This window comes from Callionymus lyra, chromosome 6, assembly GCF_982586985.1.
Source record: "Callionymus lyra chromosome 6, fCalLyr1.hap1.1, whole genome shotgun sequence".
In the NCBI taxonomy this organism is placed as follows: Eukaryota; Metazoa; Chordata; class Actinopteri; order Syngnathiformes; family Callionymidae; genus Callionymus; species Callionymus lyra.
In genome coordinates this window covers 15,358,531-15,376,238 of record NC_141823.1, presented here as the reverse complement: position 1 = coordinate 15,376,238, position 17,708 = coordinate 15,358,531, and the positions used below count along the sequence as shown (strand labels likewise).

The 17,708-nt window shown below is 38.7% G+C and overlaps 2 protein-coding genes across 2 annotated transcripts; both read right to left on the bottom strand.

Moving 5' to 3' along the window:
- Positions 1-196: 196 nt before the first annotated feature.
- On the bottom strand, positions 197-10,893 carry pir (pirin). The gene is made up of 10 exons (XM_087793863.1): positions 10,773-10,893; positions 9,619-9,781; positions 9,439-9,531; positions 5,847-5,927; positions 5,546-5,752; positions 4,565-4,649; positions 3,757-3,801; positions 2,283-2,365; positions 1,268-1,334; positions 197-1,181 (listed from the first exon to the last, which is right to left on the bottom strand). Exons 2-10 carry the CDS (start codon positions 9,709-9,711, stop codon positions 1,063-1,065), a joined length of 873 nt encoding a protein of 290 aa, XP_087649989.1. The 5' UTR covers positions 9,712-9,781; positions 10,773-10,893; the 3' UTR covers positions 197-1,062.
- Positions 10,894-11,149: 256 nt separating this feature from the next.
- Positions 11,150-17,384, bottom strand: LOC148076524 (uncharacterized). Its single transcript, XM_087793185.1, has 9 exons — positions 17,204-17,384; positions 16,944-17,122; positions 16,662-16,877; positions 15,181-15,514; positions 14,964-15,094; positions 14,662-14,901; positions 12,587-12,748; positions 12,433-12,522; positions 11,150-12,372 (listed from the first exon to the last, which is right to left on the bottom strand). Exons 1-9 carry the CDS (start codon positions 17,382-17,384, stop codon positions 12,217-12,219), a joined length of 1,689 nt encoding a protein of 562 aa, XP_087649311.1. The 3' UTR covers positions 11,150-12,216.
- Between the last annotated feature and the right edge of the window lie 324 nt (positions 17,385-17,708).

Here is a 17,708-nt window from a genome sequence, read left to right as displayed (position 1 = left end):
GCTCTCTAGCGGATCAGGGCACAAGGTCAGGGACACCCTGGACAGGCTGCCATAATACAAAGACGACAACGAGAGGACCAAGGCGACGGCAAAAAAACTTCAGATTCAGGTTGTGTTATTGGTTGATTCTTCGAGTCATTTGTCAAATAACCTTGAAGGAAAGTGAGTGAGAATAACGCTGACATCAAACTCGATGTGCCGTTGAAGGCCAGAGACGTCTTTAATTGAATTATTATCAATTCATAATTTTTAATTAAATTTGTCAAAGATACAGCTCCATGAACTTTCTTTGCTCAGCTTGGAAATATATATTGAAAAACAATTAGACCCCATTCACTTGAATTTATTTTGAATAAACAGAAATTATTGAAAATTAAAGTACTGCTAATCAAGAAGAGAAACATAATCATGTGAATCAAATATTAATATACACACAAAATATAAATGTTGATTTTTCAGCACATATGGACCAAATACAATTGCATAAGGTCATAAAGAACACACACACACATATATATGTATATACTGTATATTATATTATGAATTAATATGCTATTCAAGCTAAAATTTACTGTATTTATTTGACTGTTGTTGAATAACAGGAATCAAACGAAAGTAGTTTAATTTACCCCAATTACACTCAAAACTATCTCTACATTGATTTCATCTGTAGAACTGCAGACACTCTCTTTGACATCATCATCAAATGAGCTCAGGCTGTGGTAACATTTCGGAACTCCCTCGCACAACACGCCCATTAAAAAAAGGGGGTGAAGCAGCAGGACAGAATGAGTAATCCGTGAGAACTTTCATGGATCCAGATGATAATCCTCAAGCAAGTATTAAATCCGGGTTCTTTATCCCGTCAACATTTTTTTTTTTTTCGTCTGTTATTTTGCAAAACAGAGACAGTCGATCACGGAAACTCTTGGTGAATAAAACATAATATAGATTCGATACATCTGATGAGAAGAAGGATAAATATTTTGCAGATCAACCTTTGACTGCGTTGATTGAACCAGTGAGATTAAAAGAAGTGAACTGAGATAAACTGCTTCAGTTTCAGAATCGATCTCTGATCTTGGATCTCCAGTTCCTGGCGCGCTCGAAGCCGTTGCTGCAAGACTTGTAATCTCTGACGGCTTGTGTTATTTCCTCTTCGGTGTTCATGACGAACGGGCCTGAGAGAAGCAAGACATTTTTTTTTTTTTTAATCAAAATTCTGATGCCAATGCGGGTTGATTTTAGATGAAGAATATTCAAGTACCGTGTTGGACAACGGGCTCCTTGATTGGCTCCCCAGCAATCAGCACTAAGTGAGTCTCTTCAGCCTCCTAGTGAAAGAAACAGGAATGATTCCATCAGGATTTCTAAAAAGTCCCTCATTTTACTACTAAATATTATCATGAAACTTTTTGGTTTAAACTGTGTGATGGCCTTAGAAAACACAATTATACATGTATTTTTTTTGTTTACAGTTTAGAAGAATAAAGCGAGTCTCCCTCAGCCCAGACAAAAGAGCAGAACAAAAGATCAAAATTTATATTTTTATACTTTGTATTGCAGTCTGTGTAAATTATGGGTTTAAAAAAAATGAAATACCTTTCAAATTAGTGTTGAACTGTGACTCTTGACACATCAAACTGCTCGTTTTCGGTCAATAAAAACACCCCAAGTAAACTAGCAAAATTGAATAAAACACACTATACTGTACATAACAATACGTCCTGCTGATTCAGCATAATTTTGAACATTTTTTTCAGATACCTTATTATTAATGCAGGTTGTTCCATTTTATGTTTTTTCTAGTCTAATCTTTTTGCATCAAAGTCTTTTTTTTCTCCATAAACACCCTTTTCAAAATAAACAGAAGAAACAACATGACTGCAATGTAACACAAAGTTAGTACAACAGTTGTTTTTTTTAAGGGGGTTAGATATTTAGTGTGTTCTTTAAGTTTCCCTTCATTAGTTTCCAGTTATATAATTGCAGTTGGCATTAGCAATCTTCTTAACCCTTGTGTTATCTCAGGGTCAAGGTGACCCGGAGGCACGAAAAACAAATATGTTTGAGGTATCCCTTGTGTTGTCTCATGGTCAAGGTGACCCTGAGGCACGAAAACGCACTTGTTTTCGTGCCTCAGGGTCACCTTGACCCTGAGATAACATGTATAAAATCTGAAGAAAAAAAATATGCATCACAACTTTTTCTGAAAAACATTTTCTTGTAGGGAAGAAGGTCTGCAATATTCCTGTGAGACTAGAACGTATTATCGTCCTCACCTTGTTTTCAAGTTGAACACAATCTCCATCTCCTAACACGACGGTGTGATGAGCCTCCACTCGCTGCTGCTCCTCAGCTGGACCTGAAAAGAAAGGTCGCCGGAAATGACAGCCCATGAATAGACTCAAGGACGGTAATACCCGACAACAAGTGACTCAATCACGCGGATGTATGCGGCGGGAAAGTGGCTTAGGGCTAAGAGGAGACCAAAAAACTTTTTTAAATTGCTGAAACTTGTTTAATATTTGAGCCCTTTAGTTTAAAACTTCCCTTGTATGAGGAAAAGAAAATTAGGATATCCACGCCAAGTCCAGACAAAGAGCAGTTCATGGCGGCCATTTTGAGTTCAAGAAGATCTCGGTAGGACCCGTGAGAAAGTAACCAAGTTTACCTTTAAAGATGTAGAATATTATGTTGTAATATGTTGTTTTGTTTCTTCTTAAATACATTTAATAAATTCACCAATTGTGATATATATTTCTTACTACAATAGCATCAATTAAATCTAAAATTGAAGAGGAAATTCAATACATTCTCCCACTAAATATGTCACTAGAACATTACCGCAGAGGTTTTTACTTAACAATAACTTTAATTTTAAACCAGATAAAAATATTAAAAACAAAGATTCCAAAGGGCTTTAACAGTCTTTTCAATGCTAGACCTGTCATAATAACATGTAATAATGAGACCTATCATTTTCGATGCATTAAACAACAACCTAATTAAGTCATTTCACACAACAGCACCAGAACAGTCTTTGATGCTCAATTACAAAAGCTCAAATCAAAGCCAGCTGGGCCTGATCCTTCCAGACGACATGTAGAGTTGGAGAACTTCCATCTGTAGTCCGTGCAGACATATTTAAAACAGGCCACAGACCGTCAGAGATTTCCCTAAAACTAATGAAAAGGTGAAACCATATGAAGAACAAAGACTCCGGGAAGCATCCATCATTGTTAAAAAAAAAAGAAAAAAGTAGTTGAATATCCTGAAGGACTGAAACATAACAATGTTTGTGGGAACATTTGAGTGACTGGATTTAATCTGAGAAGGTCTACACGGACGCACAAGCCTGAGAAAGATGTTTATCCAAATGTCAAATACGCAGTTTGAAGTCTAAATAGTTCATAGTTGAGGAGAAGTTTTGGACCAACTTCACACACATATTTGTGAGCTCGCAGCAGGGAGGGGAGACTCCAGCCACCCAAACACTCTGAGAGTGAAGAGACTCAGTTCAATGTTTTCATTCACGCTTTCAAAAGATGAAGAGCCCAACACTCGTCGGAGGAGGACACTCCATGAGGACCAATGGCCTGTTTAAATACATGAATGACGGTGATCAATCCAGAGTGTCGGTTATAAAATTAAACCGGGTTTTATTCCTCAAGTTGTCTTTTATTTGTCGTCCTCGGTGTTGTACCGAAAATACCTTCTCGGGTCTTTGAGGCAGAATCTTTTTTAAAAACTCACCGACATGAAGTGACCCAGACAAAGTGTAGAGGAACGATGTCCATCCTGTGGAAAAACACAAAAACGAAAAGAGCGTGACGTTTTATAATCCCCCTTTTTTTTTTTTTTTTTTTGGTGAGTTCACATGATCCCAGTCAAGTTTGTGCTCCTTGTGACGTGAAGCTTCTTCGGGAAGCCCCTCGACCACATGCCGAGCTGTTGTTTCCTTCAACATGTTTACAAGCTCAACACACCCCGAGGAGCTTCTGCTACATTAGTCGATGTGTACAGTAATCCAGATCGGACCTGACGTGAACCTGGTGCTCGCTGATCCTCATAAACCGTTTTAAAAGAACATTTTGTACCTGGATTTACAAGTGAAGAGTCGTCACTCTCTTTGGCGCAGATGCAAGCTCTCGCCCTTGCTCTCAACTGCCGTGTGTGTTGTGCAAGAGAGTTCATTGCCATTGTTGAGAATATGAGTGTGTGACGGACAGCAGGACGTGGTTTGTCACTGTCAGTGTTGAAAGGAAAGTGTCAGGAAGTCGTGATTGTTAAGGAACAATATGTCAGCGTGTCAAGGTCTGAGGATGTTTCTTGGATGAAGAATAATTGAATGGAGGCAGATAACGACTGCAGCCTGGTAGGTGAGGTTCGTCAAAAGTGTCACATTTTGATGGAAAGAACAGAAACGAAATGAGGGTTTTGAAACACGGAGGGAAAAGACAGTAGACTTGAAGAATGTTCCAGATGAATGGAGAGACGCCCGGCGAGGATCATGGATGCAAGTGACTAATTTTATGATGAACCTTGTTAAAGATGTTTTTACCGCAGGGCACTGGCTGCACATGTGAGGCTCCGCTCTGCAGTCTGAAGTCCAGGTACATGGTTGGAGTTCTGGTGTAGATCTTACTCTGGAGGAAAAATGATCATCATTGAGTTTGAAGAAAATTATAAAAATAATAAAATGATCAATGTAGAAGATTACAAACAAGTAAACATATAAGAAACTCTTGATAAACATGATCTAAAATTAACGTAATATCCTCCTTCTCCATTTATTTTCCTTCCTATTTTCCTTTTCATGTTAATCAACATTCAACTGAACTCTTCATAAAAAGTTAGTCTTCAATTCAAGATTCAATTTGATAATAACAGCGTTATCTCAATGAACTTTATAGCTTAAATATAAGAGCATCGATCAAAATGAGGCAGAAACGGGCAGAAAAGTGTGAAGAAGCAAAACTATTATTTTTCATTAATAAAAGGATTTTGGCATTTAATGCCTGAATAGAAAGAAGTGTCGTTGATTTAAAATGAAAATCTTTATAAATAATGTAACTTTAGATACCCCTTTAAAATGTCATGACAAAAATCACATTTTCAAAAAATATAAATATATTTATTATTTATATTTATTGCATTGTGTTTGGTATTATCTTTACTTTTCTACAACATTTGGACTGACGTTTGCTGCACTTAAGCAGGACTTTTATGATAAAACTCTCAGATTTAGACTTTTAAAATTAAATTAAATTAAATTAAATTTTCTCCCTCATTTTCCAAGGTCACACACTGTATTTTAGGTAGATTTTTTTTCCATTACTTCATTAAAAAAAGATGCTTCAATAATAAAAGAAATTTAAAAACAAAAATTCAAAATGACTTCAAACATGTTTTCACTTCAATACAAAAAAGACCTCAAAACTGATTTTATTGAAATCATTTTTGATTGAAGCAGCATTTTATGAGTGAATATTAAGAAAGAATTCTCCCTCCCTTCACATCTTATTCTGTGACCGACTCTCACCTTCGCTCCTAACGCCTCTCCTGATATCACGACCACCGAGACTCCGCCTTCCGTGCGTTTGGGGATGTTGGCGCTGCAAAGCTCCTGGTAGGCCGGCTCCACCATCTTGTCTCGACTGGACAGGTTCACCCACAGCTGTAGACCCACGACCGGCTCGTCCGACACCGGCATCTCGGCGTGAACCACGCCCCGGCCGGCCGTCATCCACTGAACGAAGACAAGTCAGCAAAAGAACGAAGCCTCCTCAGGTCGAGGGTCTCCACATGTCGACAGTAAGCAGAGATACGGTGGAGGTTCGTACCTGCAGGTCTCCAGGTTTCAGTTTTCCAGAGTGTCCACAGAAGTCTTCGTGAGCCGTGACTCCCTCCAGAAGGTACGTCACCTGTTGATGGATCAAACAAGTGAGCATCGGAGGAGACTCATCAGGTAATACATTGCTATCTAAAAATAAAAAAATTAAAACAAATTGAATATTGTGATTTTATTTTTTCAAAATACTATATCTATAATTAATAGCCCTGTATACATTTAAAAAGTGTGTGTGTGTGTGTGTTTTAGCGCTTTAATGGAATATATTTGAATTAATTGTGATTAAAATAAAATAATCCAATCTTTTATGTACAACTTAGACTCAAGTATTTGATGGCGGTTGGGAATATTTGTGCCTTCATTACTTCCTCCAGAGTTAAAGGAACAATATAATCCAGCCAGATGCCGGCGAAGACTGAGGACGAGAGGATACAGTTGACTCCGGCAGCTTTTAAAGCTGATGTGTTGGACATATTTTGGTTTCAAAACCAATAAAAGCATTTATGTAACACCAGAGTCAAGTATTCATACAATATTACAAATATATCCTTTATATCGATTAAATATATATATCGCATTGTTGCAACCGTATCGTGATGTATATCGCGGCCAGATTCTCACAAATACCAACCCATGATACCTAAACTTCCCTCTCACTGTGAGATGATAGAACAGTTATCTGATGTGGGTTCTGGTTTCCTCGCCTCCAGAGGAAAAGTTGGGTCATAGTTTATGCTGAACATCTGCGTCGGAGCAGAGAGTCGGGGTCCTACAGCGATCTGTCCGTGATCCGCCGGCGCAGCTGCGCACATTTCGGAGTCATTGGAGTGTGAGCAAACACACCTGCCCAACCACCCGCTAGGAGGCGGGCCGTCCACCCGCACTGGGAGACTCATCTTCTGCCAAATCAAACACTCGCCGAGGAACGTCTGGCAATCTGAGGACAGGATCCGGAGGTTTTAGGTTCACGATCCCGTCGGTGCCGCGCATCAGACTCCACTGGAGTAGACATGGTTTCGCGTTCTCGGGATTGTGACCAGATTAGGAAAGGTCGCACACTGACATTTGACAGAAGGCAAGTGACATTTTGGGAGATTTACCACCGTTAAGAGGAACTTTCGGAGTCGCAGAATAATCTGCGCAGATGGAAGCGGTGGATTTGAGATTTGGTTCTGATCTGAAAGGTTGCCGTCTTGGACCTGACTAGCAGCTCAAACAGCCCAAATGTTAATGAGCAAGGCACTAAACTGCAAGAGGAAATTGTTCCTTTGAACTTTTTGAACTAGAAACAGTGAAAAACAAACAATTTAACAATTTTATTAAACTAAATAAATGTCTTGTTGATGCGTTTGTGTTTTATTCAGCAAAACCATTTTTAAATGTTCCTGGACGCCTCCCTGCTAGGGTTCTGGTTAAGGGCAATCTGGGCCTCTTTACTTCAACTGCTGCCTCTGCGATCTCATCTAAAAAACTGTATACAAAATTCAGATGAAAAATTATTGACAAATGGAAACTCAAGAGCAATTATATTGCTTTAGTATAAGAGAGTAAAATAATCATATAAATACAAATATTACTAAACAAGTGAATATAATAGACTCACAAACTGTTCTTGAATTCCAAACATTGAAAACTGCAAAATAATAATGGGCTAAATCAAGGTTTTCTAATTATACAAGAGTGAAAAAAGGTCATTGTCAAATGGCCATCAATAGAGTCACAAATGTAACATTTGTTTTTCTCTACCAACTTTAGTCAGATTTGCTGTGTGTATTTGTGTAATTTCTGTGTGTATTTGTGTAATTTCTGTGTGTGTTTATGTAATTCCTGTGCTGGACTTTAACAGCTATAACTTAACATCAGTCTTTACGGTGAGAATTTATTTAAAAAATGTCAATCAATGATTAATTGTCATAAAATTAACGTGGCAAATATTGATTTTAATAATACATTTAATGATTTAAAAATGTCGGAAAACAATCTTAATCTAACAATCAAGCAGAGCAACAGAAGAAGCATTTATCTTTGGATATTGATTCAGTTTAATCCACGGCTACAGCTGTAATCGAAACATGACTCATCTTGTTTGGCAAATCTGTGACATTTGAATCAAACAAGAAAATATCGAGTCAATGGACTCAAGTGACAATTCGAGAGGAAATGTGTTTATTTTTTAATAAAATGCTAAGCTGCAGGTAATTAAAAAAAAAGATTTGCAGCTGCTGGTGGAATTCCGTCCTTCAACTCGGAGGATCTTCTGCCCAGTTATAGTCTCTTTAATCTTTGTCTCTATAAACCTGCAGCTGTGATGCTGCTGCACACGTCAGGCCGGGTCGCTGTTTAATTGGATGTTATTTTTTTTGACACATTTTCACAGTTCTTTTGTATGTCTGAAAGGTGGCATACAAATAAACTTTGTGTTTTTCTCGTGTTATCTTGATCTTTTTAGTATATATTTCTTGAGTATTTTTTTTGATTGTTTAAGCGCTTTGTGACCCTGGTCTAAAAAAAAAATGGAGCTATAAATATAAATTACTTACTTTAAACTGGAGTGGCTGTTGTCAACATGCCAACAAAGGAGGAAACACAAAAACGATGATGTACCACCAGATGGGGTAGTTTGTCTTTAAATAACAGCTATAATAAACAAGAACCTCGTTGATACTTGAGTAAAAACCGCTAGAATGTAGCTCTAGAGCGCATATGCTCAAAATTCGCAACAGTTGAGTTAATGTCTCCCTCTAGCGGTCACTAATGGAACTTGCATAACCAGAATGTTTTGTTTTTTTGTTTGTTTTTTTTTAGAATCCCTTAGATGAAGTGTGGGAAGTTCGTTAAATTTATAATCATTGTTGTAATTTCCGTTTATTAAATCTCACTTAGTACAAGTAGACCCACCGTTCTTAAGTTCTGATATAAAAAAAAACTAAAAAGTAGATAATTTAACACTTATTTAGGGTCAAAGTGACTTTCAAACAGTCACTGCCTGCTCTCTTGTGATTTCAATTACAAAATATAAATCTTAAGCTAGTAGTTTTTTATTTAAACAGAGCTAAATTAAAAGCTAAAATAAACGTTTTGAGATGTGACAAATAAACGTTAAGAGGTAAACTTGTCTCCATTTTTGATGTAAGTTATTATTATTTGTAAAGCGCCAGTTCTTTATGAACAAAAAAAGTCTTTAAAGAAGCAAATAGCGTTTCTTTTATGATACACTTGTGTAAACATACATACATTGTTTTTACCGAGTAACAGATCTGATTAAAAATGTGTTGAAATACAAAACTTCAACTTCATTAAAACTGTAGTTTGTGAAAGAATAAGCTGATGGAAAAACCTCATAAATCGACATTAGATAAATAAAAGAGGAGAGCAGATCTGTTCTTCCTGGTCTGCAACTGTTGAATATGAATACAAGTATATTACATCAACCTTCATGGGGATATGTTTTTAGAGAGTGTTCCTGTAGTGTAGCGGAGCATGAGACAAGAGTAACTGACAGAAAGGATGTTTTTTGTTTTTTAAAAAACAAAAGGTTTGATCCTCTGTCAGTACAACCAGACTCTGGAGTGACTAGTTCTCACCGTCTCAAATCCCCGGTGAGGGTGGTCTGGAAAACCAGCTGGCTTGCAGATTCTAAACTCATCCAGCATCAGAAACGGATCCAAGTTCCTCAGCTGTAAGGAACACGTGCACGTGTTACGAAACTGTGTAAGTGCTCCATAAAATGAAGCGTCAATAAATCAACCATGTGCGTCACTCGCCTCCGTCCGGCCGATGCTTCTGCGCACACGAGCTCCGGCGCCTTCGCTCTGCTCCACACTCAGCAGCGTCTTCTCGACGCTCCTGTGCTTCATCCTGCTGGAGGAGGCCTGGGTGTTTGAGACCTTGGCTCACGCGAGGGTTTGACTGATGTCTGTGATGGTGCTTAAAAACAAGCGGAAATTATTTTGAAAAATAAATATTCATTCAGTCCTGAAACAAACACATTTATTTGTAATAAAATGTATCATTTAGATGAAAATTTGGGTCAAATATTTGTAAACTCATGAATATATTGATTTTTTTTCTTTGTAAGCGGGAAATTCTTCTTTACAAACGGATATTATATTAATTTAAATTAAATTAATTTTATATTTATATGAATAAACATTTATAATAATAATTTTTATTTCATTTTGACCCTTTAAAAAACAAACATTTGATCTATAATTTTATAATTTTGTCATACCATGTGTTCAAATAAAATTCATATGAAAACTTTGTGTTTTTAAAATAATTATGTTTTTAATAACTAATGTATCCACATGTGTATGTACATATACTGTATGTAATTCAAACAATATACCACGTGTATAGACTAAAGTACATCACAGTTTTAATGCTACTTGGTCGCTATAAATATATTATTTTAAATAAATATTTAACATATTTTAAACTGTTTTGATCTTTCACTAAACAAAAACAAGCGAATGAAGTGACAATTATAAAAACGTGTTTTCATTTTGAAAACACGATAAGAAACGAACGATAAAGAAGCGGAAGCGCTGGAAGAAAATGACTCAGCTGTTTGATCACGTGTGGTGTGTCACGTGACCTTTTGCTCACTACCTGTTGTTCTATGATTAGATTTTTTATGGTGAGATTCACCTTTTCACCTGTTCACCTGTGCACCTGACGCGTATCCCTCCGCCATTTTGTTCGACGTATTGAAAAGCAAACGTCTACTGACATCTGGTTTAAAAGAAAGTAGATTTAAAATGTTACCGTAAAAACGGATTATTGAAGATGCAGAAACAATTCAACTCAAGTCCTTTGATCCCGAAAACTATGTTTTAAAACCGAAACAACGACTATCGTGTATTTTTCTACGGAGCGAAAACATGTTTTATTGAGAATATTATTGAGATTCACGCACCGACAGATGTTCTCCTGAAGACGTTAGAACTTCTCGGTCACAGAAGTCAGATGAGGTCTCGTGCGAGCAGCTGACCTTCGTCCTCTGGGCCGATGGAAGAAGCAACCGCATGGGGGCGCTGTTCACCCGCGTAAATTAAGTTTACCACGAATGATTACTGCAAGAATAAAAAACTACTCCTCAAAACTTTCTTTCAATTGGTCTGTTTAAATAAAGTTTGAGTTCATATAAATGACTTACATACAGGAAACTACGTTGTTTTGAAGATCGTTTTATTGAAAAAAAAAAACACTTTAAAACATTCAAACTTTACCTACTTTCTCTTAAACCAAATAATAACAGACAAAAAATAATGATAGATTAAATCATAGTGTGAATGTTTAAATGAACTAAATTTGTTTTATCCATCCATTTTCTTCTCTAATGGGGGTCGCCTATCTCTAAGTAAAAGCCCCTTTTATCCACGATCTGGTTCTATTGGTCACTTCCCACCGTTTGTGATCGTAGAATGAATGCAGGGACGTAGATGGATTGAGAGCTTTGCCTTTTACCGAAGCTTCACCACTAGGGATGCAGCGTCCGCTGATGTCGCCCCAATCGACCTGTCAATCTCCATTCTTCCCTCACTTGTGAACACGACCCTGAGATACTCCTGACTTGGATGCTTTGATCTGAATCATTAACAGTTATGTTCCTTCTCCACACTCTTCTCTTCCCATCACTCAATCTTTGTCTCATTTGTCCGTAGAGTGTTGATCCAAATCTTTAGCGGCTTTTATTAAAAGATGTTCGACAAACTTCCATCTGGACCTTTTTTCTTGACTCACCAATGGTTGACTCTGGTGAAGTCATGAGGTCATTAACTCTGGATTGTTGTCTTTGAGACACGAGTATGGAAGTAGATCAGTGTCAGAATATTTAATGGTTGAATTTAACGTTTAAACGGGTGAAACTTCAATTTTTATATGGAAATGTTGTAATTTAAGCATTTAATTACTTACTTAAATGATTTTTATATTGAATTTAAAAGGCTAGGAATTTGAATTTTTTGATTTTAGAATTTTTATGTTTTAGTTATTGGAATTAGAATATCAAACTCTATGTGAATATATATATATTTTTTCATTTCAATTATTAAATGACATAAAATGCAATTATTAAAAAAAAGTAAACCTTTCAGATTCATATTCAGTGTACCAATTATTGAATTTGATTAATACATTTTTTTTAAATCAACGCTTAAAAATAAACAATGTTTCAATAAAAACGAAAAGAAAAATCAAAAATACTTCCATTGACATAGACATTCTGGACAGTGACCATATTCACCCACCACAGTTGTTTTCTCTTCTTGTCCTGTTCTAACTTTTAAAGAAACGTCAGTTGATTCACACCAGAGGTTAGAAAAAGTAAATAAAAACTTGAAAAGACTCTAAGGTTTCCACTAAAGCCACAACATTCCTCTCATTTGTTGGATGTAGTCTTCAGTGGTGGACTTTTCTTCGCTGATCTCCTCGTCCTGGTTCTGACCCAGGATGTCTTTGGCGATCCTCATGCTGGCCGCCTGACCGCCGGCCAAGTTGACTGCATGAGGTCCCACCTGCCGGCGAGAGGAAGTGTCGTGGTGATGATGTCATGATGATGTCATCATGTTATTCACCTGCAGTGCAGTGTACTGTCCCATCAGGTAAAGAGGACACCCCTCCGCCCACTGCAGACTCTCCGATATGCAGGGCCAGCCATCCATGACCTCCACAGACAAGCATCAGTCCTTCTCTACCGGTCAGTGTTTTTTAAACGTGTCTTCTTCTCACCTGGACTGGAAACTCCTTCATCACCTCCGACAGCAGAGGGTCCTGGTTCACGTCCAGTTTGCAGCCGGTGGCGAGCCAGACCATGTCCCCGCTCCAGCGTTGTCCTGTGCTGAGAGATAGACTCCAGGCCTGCCTCTTGTAGCACCAGCTGGCCTCGCTCACCTGCACAGGTCAGATGAACACCTTCTCAGAGAACATCCACGAGGAACACTGCGGGTTGGTGGTTCTCTTGCTGCAGCCTCAGCGGGAAGTGAGACTTTTACTTCTCTTCGGTTCCACTTCTCAGTTTTTTCTAACCACTCACACCGTCTCACACACAGCCCTGACATCCCTAGTTATGTTTGAAAAAAATGCTAATAAACATCTGAAATGTTGAAGAACACAGAGTGTCCACTGGGTGGTCATTGAGCAGTGTCTGGGCGTGTTAAATGGAGACGGTGACAGGATGGATTGATCAGTTGTCACAACAATTTTGAGTTTTTTAAGGGTCCAGTCGCATGTTTTAACACACTTTAAACTCACTTAAACCCATATCTCTTGACAAACACAACACTGAACACAAAGAAAAAGAGAATATCTTATGTTTAACGCTTATTTTTCTTCAGTCTTCTTTTCGTAGAATAGTTCTTCTCTTACAGTAATAACCTGTAAAAAGTGAACTTCCGTCCCTGAGATCAAAAGTTTCCAGTAAGTAATCTATCCTGGTTAGTTGATGCTAAAGGGGAAATGATCAATGAAAAGAAGAGAAGTCACCGTAAATACAAGGGTTTGTGATGATAAAGTACTACACAAACTCAAACACCCTGACCTGAAGGATTTTATAAACTTCCCCTGAAGTAAAATTCAGTTTAAATGTACGAGAACATACTTCTTCATGTGAGCCTGGACACACAGAGTTGAAACAAAACTGTCCCTTTAAATACAGACTGACCTGCGTTCGGCCTGTAAATTGGAAGCACTTTGTTCTGTATTTTCACCACAGTTGGACCAGTTTGACTGTTTGTGACAATAACTTCAAATATAAAAGTTGCTTCTTATGAAAAACTCAATAAAAATTTACTTTTTTTTTTTTTTTAATGAAGTGCATTTGTTTTATATGTTTTTGTCTATAATTCTTGTAAACATGTTTCGCATTTAAAATAAAATATTAAAAGCGATAACTACACATGTTAATATGTTACTATAAACAATCCAAACATAATACAATATACTAATAATTAGAAAAGTTTGTATCCTTACCTAGAACTATTTTTTTTAAGTGTGTTTCTTAAACTTTTCTCATACTAAAGTAATTTTTTCTTCTCTACTTTCCTTTATCTTGACGGCCCCTTAAAATGTAAATAATGTGGCCCCTAATGAAATGAACCTGAAATGAACCCTGATTATTGTAATGATTATCAGTCTTTCTTTTATAATAATATCTACAACTTATTCATGTATTTCACACCAACAATTTGATATCCAATATTTTTTTGTATTCAAAGGTTGATTTAAAAAAATTTAAAAAATGTACACATAGTTTGATATTCTAGTCTTATTATTCAAAATTAAATGATATAAATGTAATATTTTTTAAACTTGTGGCCTTTTACATTTTATATAAAAAAGTGGGTTTGAGTTACAATGCAATACTATTTATAGTATAGTGACACTATTATAACAACATTGAATTTAAAAGGCTATGAATTAAATCGAGATGTATTAAATTAAGAAAAATCGATTAATATAGAAATTAATACTATTAAAAGAAATTCAACCTTTAAATATTAGATATAATAATGATATATAATAAAATAATAATATATATAATTAAATGATCTAATAAAAGCAATTAAATGCCCACAAAGTAATATTTAAATAAATAAATAATTGAACATTCTGATGATAATGGTATCTGCCATCAGAATAATGACTCAATTGTTTTTGCACTGAACATTATTTAAAACATGTTTCAGATCATTTTCAGCTAAAAATTGTGATCGTGTAGAATTGAATTGAAGGAAGAATAAAAAGTTCAGTCATGGCTGAAAAAACATTTGAGCAGTTATCCGTCAAGTTGACACGAGCGTCATCACCTGACAGTAGGTCTTCACGTCCACCTGTCCCTTCAGAATAAAAGGCTGGATCTGGACGTAGGCCTCCGGGGTGACGGCTCCTCCTTTCCGGGCCTGGCGGATCATGGCCAGACGTTTGTGGAGACTTCTCTCGTTGTAGAACTGCCTCAGGAAGGCGCGTCCGTCCATCTTGATGCCGTGCTCCACGTGAGAGTATCGACCCACCAGGCTCTCCACGTCACCCACGTCGAACTGCTTCAGCTGCACAAGAGGAGACGATGGTTCAAATCTCATGTTTGGAGGGATTGCCAGATGGTCTGTACCTGGAGGTACTTCCTCAAGACCCAGGTCACATGACTGGCCCCCTGCTGGAGGGCCAGAGAGACGATGTGCGCACTGGTGAGACCTCCACCGACCACCATGACCCGCTGTCCTGCTGCACACACCTGCACGCCTGCATGGAACAGAAGAGATGGTTTCAAAGGAGGAAGATACGAGTGTTGACTCCACCAGTGACATCATCAAACCTCCTGGACTCACCTGACGGGTGCGTCGGTTCTGCCGACCTCTGCCGGGTCAGCTGGTGCATGAGATGCGAGGTGTGCTGCAGACGCTCCTCTGGGTAAGACTCGCCAATAGTGGACACCCATGATGGGATGTTTGCCATCTGGGCTCGTGTTGGACCCGTCGCCATGACGACACGACGAGCCTTCAAGGTGGTCCCGTCATGAAGTTTGACTTGAAAATGTCTGACTTTCTTTTTGCTGGTGGCATCCAGACTGACGTCCTGCTGCTCCTGACAGGTGTCAATCACAGGAGTGATGCTCAACACTGTTCCCTCCATCAACAGCTTGTTCAGATCGTATCTCTGCACCTGTGTTTAGACATATGCAGCTACTTTAGCTCATAGTTCACTGTCTGTGTGTCTGTCTACACGTCCATCCATCCATTGATCCATTTAATGCATCCATTCATACCTTATCCATCCATCTCTCATCCTACTATCTATCTACACATCCATCCATCCGTCCGTCCGTCCATCCATCCATCCATCCATCCATCCATCCATCCATCCATCCATCCATCCATCAATCCATCCATCCATCCATCCATCCATCCATCCATCCATCCATCCATCCATCCATCCATCCATCCATCCATCCATCCATCCATCCATCCATCGATTCCATCCATCTATCCATTAGGCCATCCATCTATCCATTCATCCATCCTTTAAATTTTTCATCCTTCAATCCATCCATCAAGTAATCGAACCACCCACCCCTTATCCATCCATCCATCCATCCATCCATCCATCCATCCATCCATCCATCCATCCATCCATCCATCCATCCATCCACCCATCCATCCATCCATCCATCCATCCATCCACGATCATTCTTTGAACCCTGCAATCAATCCATACATTCATCCATCAATCAATCCATCCATCCATGATCCTTCTATCAACCCGGAAATCAATCCATCCCTCTTTCCCACAGCCATCCATCCACCCACACATCCATCATTCTATCCATCCACCCAACCATCCAGCCATCCATCCATCCATCCAATTATCAGAACTGTAACAATTAGCACATGTTGTCAAAGATGAATTCTCAGGGCAGTGAACAATCTCGAGTATCAACTGATCACACATGCACATGAAAACCTTCAACAAAGAATCAGTGATTAGAAAAACAGTTTAGTATTTTTAAATAAATTATTATAAATGCTGTTAATGGAAGTTAAACTCTGGGTCTTAAACAGTGCAGACGGATCTAAGTAGTCTATGGTGACGACTGGCCATCTGTTGAGGGACTCAAACCTTCATTGCACAACAGCTGAGGTGAGAATGTGTACTCTTAAGACAGCTGTGACAACATCACAGAAAAGTCTGTTTGGTTGTTAAAAGTAACCTCAAATATTCTACATAAACTGTTAGAGCAACAACACAAAAACTCACCACACACAGTTATCTCTTCATGCTGGACTCACAAACACCAGATCTTCTGTCCAACCTGGTCGTGAAAGAAGTCCACGCTCAGCTCTGTTCCCGGGAGGCTGAAGGACAAACTCTTCTTGAGCGTTGAGTTGACGTTCAGACGCCTCTTCTCCTTCCTGCCAAGCCTGGTGTCGTTGAAAAACGCATTTTCGTCCAGAATATAGACTTGATCTGGAAGACTGTGAAGCTCGGAGGATCTCTGGTGCTTCAGGATGAACTCCTGAAGAGATTTCTGGAGATGGGAAAATAAGGTTCACACTTCCATGATGTGATCCTGACGCTCTGTGTGTCGGTGAACCTGGTTAAGTGGGTCTGTGTGGACCAGAGTGTGCGAGCGCAGATGAGGGATGTTCAGAGCCTGGAACTGACTCTGCCACAACGTCGTCCACACGCCGTACGAGTCCACCACCCGGAGACTGAGCTGCGGCCTCACATGTTGGGTCTGTGTTGGGCCTTCCAGTGACGCTGAGTCCTGAACTGTAACCATGAAGGATTGTATCGAAGGTTTTGAACTAACAACTTCTCCACATGGTCCCTTTTGACCAGGACCTCACGTACTTGGCTGCAGATCAATGGTACCAGTCCTTCTCTTCTTCCTCCTCCTGCCGTTGTGTCGCCTGCTGTGAACACACTTTGGTTCTGACAGGAGGTTCTGTCTCTGGTCAGGCTGGGACAGCAGAGTGGTCAAGGTGAGAGCGTGTGGACCTCCACCGATGACCAGCACGTCCAGCACCTCCATGTCCTGAAGCACAATGACTTCCTTAACCATTCAAGTTGAACGAACACACCACTGGATGAGTGTGCGAGTGACTGTGTGTGTGTCGAAAATAAATAAAGTCACAAGCCTCACAGCAACACAACTTACACTTCATTTACACACAGTCTTTATTTCGTACCTGGTCAAGTGTGGTCTTCATCAGCGGTGAAGTCGTCTGAGAGTGTGTAGTGAGTGTTGCTGCAGGAACATGTGCTGCTGTGTAACACAATCCTGCAAACACATTTAGACTCACACTCGCCGACCAGACAGAACTAGAAATAACTCTGTGTGTGTTTGTGTGCGTGT

Excerpts from the sequence above, each read along its gene's own strand:
- pir (XM_087793863.1), bottom strand. The coding sequence starts at position 9,711 with ATGAAGCACAGGAGCGTCGAGAAGACGCTGCTGAGTGTGGAGCAGAGC. Across the intron at positions 5,928-9,438 it reads CTCACCGGGGATTTGAGACG|GTGACGTACCTTCTGGAGGG; the intron begins GTGAGAACTAGT and ends ATCCATCAACAG. Across the intron at positions 1,182-1,267 it reads GGAGCCCGTTGTCCAACACG|GCCCGTTCGTCATGAACACC; the intron begins GTACTTGAATAT and ends TGCTTCTCTCAG.
- LOC148076524 (XM_087793185.1), bottom strand. The coding sequence starts at position 17,384 with ATGGAGGTGCTGGACGTGCTGGTCATCGGTGGAGGTCCACACGCTCTC. Across the intron at positions 15,515-16,661 it reads TGGACTTCTTTCACGACCAG|GTGCAGAGATACGATCTGAA; the intron begins GTTGGACAGAAG and ends GTCTAAACACAG. Across the intron at positions 12,523-12,586 it reads TGAAGGAGTTTCCAGTCCAG|GTCATGGATGGCTGGCCCTG; the intron begins GTGAGAAGAAGA and ends TTGTCTGTGGAG.